This window comes from Austrofundulus limnaeus, unplaced genomic scaffold, assembly GCF_001266775.1.
Source record: "Austrofundulus limnaeus strain Quisiro unplaced genomic scaffold, Austrofundulus_limnaeus-1.0 Scaffold7, whole genome shotgun sequence".
Classification (NCBI taxonomy): domain Eukaryota; kingdom Metazoa; phylum Chordata; class Actinopteri; order Cyprinodontiformes; family Rivulidae; genus Austrofundulus; species Austrofundulus limnaeus.
Window position 1 is genome coordinate 4,055,601 of NW_013952409.1, and position 8,662 is coordinate 4,064,262.

Genomic DNA, 8,662 nt, shown 5'->3' on the forward strand with positions numbered 1-8,662 from the left:
GTATAAATAAGTATTTATATTTGTGTACAAGCTGCTTAGATTGTCAAAAGGCTTGTGTTTTTAGGGTTATTAACGAAGTTCATGTACTCAGACCAGTAATATTTGGGGTCACAAGTTTTTGCCATGGATATTTTGTGGGTCAGAAGATAAAAAGTTTGAAAACCACTGACTTAAAGTATGGAATGAAGAGGATGTGACCATGAGGTTGGTATCCAGTCACCCATTTATTTGTATAAATTTTAAGCCCCCTGCTTTGGAAAATTGTTTAGGAACTGAAGCCTCATGGGTCATTTGATCCAAGAGCAACAGATGCTAAAGACACATTAAATCTTAATGTGAGAGGAATATTAGGTGGGTTTTCTTTATTTTTTGTCTTCTCTTCAAGATAAATACACCTTAAAGTGTAAAAAATAATGAGAGCTTTTAGATGAAAGGTATAAACTTTAAGGCTTTTTTTAAACCTAAAAAGGAAAATACTTAATTTAGGTGAAAATAAACAATGATACTGAACAATTACTTCATGTTTTTAACTCTTTATTCATCTGTAACTCAAAACTTTTAGTGACATTTTTTTTGTGTTCAATTTTCTATTTCTTCTATGCATTTTTTTCCCAGTTTGTTTCAGTTACTGCACAGTTAGCTAACAGGCTAATCTAGCAAGAAGCTCATTGTTTAGCTAACAAGCTAATTAGCTAAACAACAACTAGTTCATATTTTCAGCAGCTATCCACAAAGTTTATTTTTATTACAATTAAATGAAACAGTTTTTTTACAGTAAATTTCACCTTTTCTGTTTTTTCTGCAGTTTTTCTTGGCACACAAAGATGTTCTCGTCCTTTTCTTTAGAAATTCCGTCTTTTTGATCAACAATCGTTTTTAAAGCTTGTTGAACTTGACTTCTTGTATTTTCTTTCTTCCTTTTCTGCTGCCTAATATCTTGACGAACAAAGATATTGTTTGTGATGATAATTACAAATTATCATCCACTTATAGCGGTAAAAAAAAAAAAAAAATCCACTGACTGATTTTACTCCCAAACAAACAAATAAACAACGCGTCTTGTTTATATGAGATCAATTTTAAAAGAAAACACCCTTTATATTTACGCCGTGATAAGCAGGTACATTATTATTAGTTGTTTTTTTTAAATACAGACAGATTATAATTACCTTCATAACATTTCCGGAGGATACTTTCAAAATAAAATTAATATTAAAAAAATGATCGGATAAGGTTTGACCACATGTGATTTTACAACTATGGTTATTTTTTAAAAATGAGATCAAAAAGTTTGAAGGTTGTTTGAAGCTGAATAATTCCACAGTCTCCCTCTAGTGGACAGATTAACAAAACTGCACACTCGTTTGTCAAACRTTAATAAATGATATGCTAACGTTTCCGGAAAGTACTTTTAAAACAAATTAATACTTAAAGGATGTTTTAGACAAAAGTGGATTGAATTCGGGATATAAATGTAAATATCATTCTTTGAGTTATCTTATCTTCCTCATGTCCTCCTCATCTGTTACATGTGTTTTTATTGTCTATATCCAACCATATGTAATTAAACAAATGAAATCGAAAATAAAACGTTAGTTTCTCATCGCAACGTCGCCGTCTAGTGGACAAATAAAGTAATTTCACACTCAGTTGTACTTTCATAATAAAATGAATACTTTAAGGATGTTTTATGTTGGTAATTCTGTTAACTTAATCGATCGGAAAGCTMTGCTTTTTGTGAAGATGATAACCAGACTTACCAAACAAGATCTATTTATTTATTTGCAGTGTTTGACGGGAGACGGTAGGGGRCAGCAGAGACATCAACTGCAATTTGCGGCACGGGGGAAAAAGGGCGATTTCTGGTCACGTGATACCTGTTAAACCAGGAAGAAATACGTAAAAACCAAAACAAATTTCAGACTAGCTTGAAAAGCCGGAAAACACATTCTCCGTGACTGACAGGCACCATATCAGCGCCGACATGGAGGGTATGTCTTTTTGACAACTAAATAATAAAATCTGTCTTGTTTTTTTTAGTTGTATTAGCCATGGTAATTAGCATTAGCGCATTTAGCTTGGGTGTTAGCTTAGTCGGGCTAGCTGTAAATGTCAAACCTCCTGTAGTTTTCAATTTGGTCTTTTTTTTTTAATATACATATGGGGTTTTCAGATTGATTGTTAAAATGTACTTTGGCTTGATTTTGGGTATTACCGTTACGCTATCTGACGATGGTCCAGTCTATTTCTGGAAACATTAATTTGCTATCAAAGTATGTCCGTTGCTTAATATTTTATTCAGACACTTCCTGAAGTATTTCCCAGAGCAAAATAAAATAATTACAATATATGTTAGAGACAATATCTTTTAGCGTCACTTATAATAAAATAAAAATATATTCAAAAAATTTCGTACTGTTTTTATTTCCTAAAAAATAAAGTATTTATTTATTACTATTTTTTACGAACTTTGTTCTGACTGGTCTTTACTTTCCCACCAAACTTTATTCTAAAGATAGACTAGACATTAAAATATAGTCACAGCTAGACCTCATGAAGTAAACATTATTCATTAAAATGTAAAGTAGAAAATAAATAGTTTTAAAATGGACACGTTTTTCACTGAAGCTTTTGCTGAAGCCGTTTAATTTAGTTTTTGTTTTGAACAGTCACTGATGCAGGATTTGTAACAAAAAGGAAAGGTTTAATGTGTTGCCACACTTTTCCTGCCAGTTTTTCAATAAGATTTATTCTTATTGGATACATTTGCGGAACAGTTATTTCCTGGTAAAAAAAATGCATATAGATTAAATCTGTTATTGTCTACATAACAAACACACCACTTTTCTAACTCCTGCGCTGATTCTTCCACAGATACGCTCTTCCAGCTTAAGGTATGTCTCAGGATTATGCTTAATCCACATCAATTKAACTGAAAGTCAATCTGTCATAAATGTTTTCACATTTAAATTCATGGTTCACAGTTTACATCTAAACAACTTGAGAGACTGGCTAAGAAGGCAGAGAAGGAGTCAGAAAAGGAGCAGGCCAAGGTTAAGAAGGTGAGCGACAGCTTAGACCAAACTTTAAGCACTCAGTGATGGTTGAATATATATTCAGATCTGTATTTTGCTGTCTTTATTGTTTACCCATCATGTTGTAACTGCTCTTCTGTTGTAATTCTCTGTTTGTGCTTCTGCTGTCATCTGCTTCATACAGGTGTCATGTAAATAAAATCATTGTAGATTTGAAAAGTGTACAACACATCTGTAAACTGTAGTTTTTTAATGCTCTGTTTGAAACGATCTATCCAGTAGCCCTCATGTTTTATCATCAAAGTAAAACCTCAAGCAGTCTGTTTATCCTTCATTAGGGGAGACATACAGTACGGTTTGGATAGTTTTCCAGTTGTTTAAAGGATTAGATAAAGTAAATAAAAACTGGCRSCTGTTTTTCTTTGTTTGAAAATTGAATACAGTGCTATGCTGTCTCTGTGGCTGTAATGCCGAATCTGATGGTAATATTTGGGTGGGGTTGTTTGAGTGCCTGTAAATATTTTCCACTAAGTGGTTGCTTTCCTTTCTGCTTGTGCTGCTTCTCCTCTTCTGGCTGTAGTCCAGCAATATTTTTTTTTTCCTGAAGAGAGTTATTAGAAGCTTGGAAACTCAGGTAGTTCCTGAAGAGAAAGTGGTTGATATTGATTTGTTTGTTTTATCAGACCGCAACAAGCCTTTAAGTGACCTGATAATTTGCACAGCACTGATAGTCGAAGCAGAAGTGTGAATTTTTTCTCAAAATATTACAATCCATGCATTATGCTAACGATCGCTCCAGTGCATCTAATTGTTTTTTGTTTTTGTGAGGATAAACTGATGGTAATATCACACATTAGAACAAGGAGACATGATATTCCTTTATGAATAAAACAATTTATCATGACTTGTAAAACATCAAGCAATGATACTTCAGTAAAATTATATTGATATGTGATCATGTGACATGGGAGTATATATGTGGGAGTGGCACGTATGAGTCAGCAGGTGGCAGCACAGCTTTATCACTGATCCAGAAGAGGCTTGGCTGGAATTCGTCCGTTGGCTCAGTGGCTAACTATTTTTAGAGCGGCTGAGTATTAGTCAGCTCTCCTAACAACATAAATGCTGCTTTGGGTTGAAGATGGCAGAAATGAAAATCAGGTGACTTCTCCCATGATGAAGTTATGACAGGTCTGACTCATTGTTTTACTCCTCAAACGCAGGTCCCACAAGTCACATAAATAAGTTATATGTATCTTATTTTAACTCATTATGGATACGGAGGACATATAAAGATAAAGTAATGTCCATTAAAAACGTAAATAATTAATTATTACATTATCAAACATTTTATGGCTCATTAATATTGTTGGTGTGATGTGCAACAGTTTTACATAAGTGGCGTTATTTTACAGGAGAAGAGTCTGAACTGATTTTTTTTTTTCGTCTCATCAACAGGCTTTGCAACAGAAAAATGTAGATGTTGCCAGAGTTTACGCAGAGAACTCCATCCGGAAAAAGAATGAAGGTCTTAATTGGCTGCGCATGGCGTCACGAGTCGATGCGGTGGCCTCTAAAGTTCAGACCGCCGTTACCATGAAAGGAGTAAGTTCCTCTGTTCGCTTAGCTCAGCAGAACATAATATACAGTTTTACAGTGGAGAAGATGAATTAGTTTTATTTTAAAGAGTCTGTGTAAGACGAATGCATCACAAACCTGTCTCGTTTTATTTATATCAGGTGACTAAAAGCATGGGCCAGGTGACCAAGGCCCTGGACAAAGCCTTGAGCTCCATGGATCTGCAGAAGGTCTCTGCAGTCATGGATAAATTTGAAAGCCAAGTTCAGAACCTTGACGTCCACACCTCTGTGAGTTTCTACAGTCTTTCCGTTTCACAGCAGACCTCGTACAGCTCTGACGCTTCAAAACCTCCAAACCCAAAACCCATTACTGTCCCGTTTCTCCGCCTCACCCAGGTGATGGAGGACTCCATGAGCTCAGCCATGACTCTGACCACACCTCAGGAGCAGGTGGATGACCTGATCCACCAGATAGCAGAACAGAACGGCCTGGAGGTGATGGACCAGCTGGACCAGCTGCCTGCTGGAGCTACCACACTGAGTGGRGAGAGCTCACGGAACCAGGAGAAGGAGGACCAGTTGTCCCGACGGTAAGAAGCTTGTTTTTATTTCTAACGTGCCGAAGTTTCTGGTTGAACAAAGGAATGAACTTCACCAAACAAACTGAACCAGAAAACTAAGATGTTTTCTGTTTGAAGTCTTTCATGTTGTCTAAAAGTGGTTCTTGTTTGATAAAAGTTAAAAACTAGTCAAATAAATGCATAATTAAACAGAAACTCCCTTCAACAGTAATTACAGATTAGAGTATAATGGTTCATAAAGAAATATTATGATGATTTTTAAAACAATTACTGGTTCAGATTTCTCATGCAAATCAAGCTGCTCCTTTCCATTACAGTAAACTAAAATATGTTTCATTTTTACCCGGTGTTTAAGCAGAAAAGAGCTTTTTAGCCACRATATAAGCAGATGTTTCAAATCCTTACAGATGTTGCTGTTGTCTCATTATTGGCAGGTTTGTGGCAGTGAGAACTGCTGCCAGGTCCAAACCATCTGTTCTGGTTTCACACTGGAGCAGACTCAGCTTGTTAGTTCAGAGACGCTCGCTCCGGGTTTTAGAGGCAGAATAACCGTTTGTTGGTAACATCTTCAGAAATGTTAAATTTAGAAAATTAAACACAACTCAGCAAAACCTTTTACCTCAGGTTTAAGTGTGATTTTTTTTTTAAATTTTAAATTATAACTAATAATAATGTGGTCAGTGTTTATTATATAACCAACCACAGTTTATCATGTTTAAAAATTATTTGTTTTTGTGTTTTTATTCATTTTGTTGACAAAAATGTTTCATTTTATTATTCAAAAGCAGTTGATATACTGTATTTATTTTCTCACAATGAGCGTTGAAACGGTTACCGGTATTTTTTATTTTATTTATTTTTTGCCAACTAAGATTTGGAAAAGGCTTTAAAGCATTTATTATTGTGAACAAACAAATTAGACTAATTATGTTTTATTTGTGGTACGAACAAACCATTCGAGGACATCTGCTTTATTTGTTAGGTTTATAACTTGCTTTTTCTCAGCAAAAGAAATAACCAGTTTAACTGAATTTAGCACAAWGTTTTAATGCTAAATCGTTTAACACAGTTGTTCACTGGAAACAGACTGAAGAAAGCTTTTGTTTTTACTCCATTTTCTAATGTTTTTTTTTCCTATATCTAACATCAGTTTACAGATTAAAATGTATAAACAACAGCTGAGACCATYTATGGTCCATAACTGTAGATATTTTCCTGTAGTCAGCTGTATTTCTGCTTCACCTGAAAGATGCTGTATTTTGCCTCAGATGAAAACTCTCGGTCCTTTTCCTGCAGGCTGGCAGCTCTGCGAAACTGACCGTCGCTGCAGGAGATACGAGCTGCTGACAGCTGCATGGAAGAAAATGAGTTTGTAAGCTCGGCCTGGACAGGAACTATTTGTGTTTCTACTGAACTGTTCCTACTGGAAGGACTTAATGAGTCTATTGATTACCCACCCCCACTGGCCCATAAATAAACACACACAGCAGCTAGAAATAGCACCTGAGATGGAACAAACGTCCCTCGGGTTCACCTTCCTGTTTCAGTTGCTCTCAACCTCATGTTTTCCCTTTTTTTAATMCCTTCTCTCCAACCACAGGCTTTTTGAGTGTTGTACAAAAACAAACATTTTGCAAATGATCTTAAGAGGTTTTATTGATCTGTCACACTGTTTATAAGATAATCTGGGGTCTTTGGTTCTCACATGGTAAAAGGTGATTTCTAAGTGTGTGTGTTTTTTTTGTCTGTTTTTAAGTAAAAAAAAAAACAGATTTGGACAATTCTTGAAAGAAGGAGACAAATTTAACAGTAGACATCATTTTAGATTGACAATGGTGACACTAAAACGTTTAACTCTCTCATCTGGTTCAGTTGTTCRTGAAGTCTGTAAACAACAGAAGACAATCCTCATGTTTGCTTCCTTTGTTTGTTTTAGGTTATTATTTTTTGCTTGTATTCATGCTTTGTGCTTTGAACGCCTTATTTGGGATGTGGGTGCTTGTATAGATGTTTCTTCCTCCAGTGCCTGTAGGACAGAAAGTTTAGAGGTTTTCCAGCCCGCGTTGCTTTGGTCCTCGAGCTCGGTTGCCTTTAGCTGTCGCAGGTGGATGTTTTTTTATTATTTCTAGATCTCGTGGTTTAGGGGTTTGATTTAAGCCATGCTGACGTCTCGGTCAGATATTTGGATGTTTTATTCTCTGAGTGACAGAATCACCCCTACCTGTCTCTGCTCTGGAGTATAAACCACATCAGTGTGGATCCTGGAGGTACAGATACGATGATGGTTCAAGTTAAACATACAGCTCTGTTGGAATGGGCTTGAGTTGCTTCTTTGCTTTTTGGGGTTTTAAGTTTATCTGCCTGTTTGGAGCTTTGCTGGGTTTGGTGCCTCACTGACTGTAGTTGCAGTTTGTTGGGAACAAGCAGSCAGGAAGAAGCTCCACCTCCACCTGACTGAGCAACTTCAGCCTCTGGATAAAGTTTTCTGCTTCTCATACATTTTAACCCCAGGAGGTTTATTTATCCTCATCTTCTGCCAACTTTTCAGCACTTTTTGTTTTGTATATTTATCATGTGAAAATAAAATTCTTCTCTCTGATGATGGTTTTTCATTTGACGCGGGCGGTTTGTGTCGAAAGCAGACGAGTGATTTGCATTATCTCTGGTTCGGTTAGCGAAAGCAGCTGGAAGTGGTGCCAAAAGCAAACTGTTGATCATTTTATTTTATTTTTCTTAAGGATGATTTTAGCCCCGAATCCAACAAGTGTTGCAGTTTTACTAACATTTAGTTGGCTAAAAACATTCTTGTTTAGATACAAGTCAATTTTTAGCAGTGCAGGTTATCAGTTAATGCATTCAAACTGTAAACTGCAGATAATTTTTGTCACTTGAAATTTTATTTCTGCACCAATGCTGCACAATACTTGTGAATCCTGTGATAATGTCAGCTGTGATGAACTCATATTTTCATCACCTCTATTTTCTTGTYACAAAACTGTGGGTTTTATCATTTCACCAACTGTTGTTTTAACCGGCTGCATGTGTTTAGACCTGTGCAGGTTCGTGTCTGCAATCTTTTGTGATATTAATGTCGCACAAATTGATGTTGAGATAATGAATTTTTGATTAACCTTGCAGCCTTGCTTTGCACATCATCRGTTAATGGAACAAATTGTTTTTCAGATTGATGCTTTCGGATTAGCTCGTGATCTCTAAAGAGCAGATTTGGTTTAATGGAAATTCACCATTTGCAAATGCAGCCAAATGTTCTTGCAGTGTTTTAGTAAAAAGGCTCTGAGGAGAGGCAGCCGCTTCTTTTCCAGCCTCTCTCCTGATTGTGAAACATGTCAGCTGAATTATCTTTCCATGTGTAAGTAATGAGACCACCCGTGGAGCAGAGCTGGCAGCCCCCCACAACAAGCTGGCTGTTCCTCCCTGAAATGTCAGCGCCGCCGCCGAGGCCAGA

General features: G+C 36.3%; 2 protein-coding genes across 2 annotated transcripts in view; one reads left to right on the forward strand and one right to left on the reverse strand.

Annotated features, from left to right (window-relative positions):
• The window catches only part of LOC106536463 (charged multivesicular body protein 4c), a 3,041-nt gene extending 2,094 nt beyond the window's left edge, over window positions 1-947 (reverse strand). Inside the window, exon 1 of the mRNA XM_014033756.1 lies at window positions 786-947. The gene's annotated coding sequence lies outside the window, so the exon portion shown is untranslated. The remainder of the gene's footprint in view (window positions 1-785) is intronic.
• An 897-nt stretch (window positions 948-1,844) lies between these two features.
• chmp1a (charged multivesicular body protein 1A) lies at window positions 1,845-7,795 on the forward strand. The gene is made up of 7 exons (XM_014033789.1): window positions 1,845-1,991; window positions 2,875-2,894; window positions 2,985-3,062; window positions 4,494-4,640; window positions 4,775-4,903; window positions 5,012-5,205; window positions 6,493-7,795. The coding sequence occupies exons 1-7, from the start codon at window positions 1,985-1,987 to the stop codon at window positions 6,512-6,514; spliced, it is 597 nt and encodes a 198-aa protein (XP_013889243.1). The 5' UTR covers window positions 1,845-1,984; the 3' UTR covers window positions 6,515-7,795.
• The last annotated feature ends 867 nt before the right edge of the window (window positions 7,796-8,662 follow it).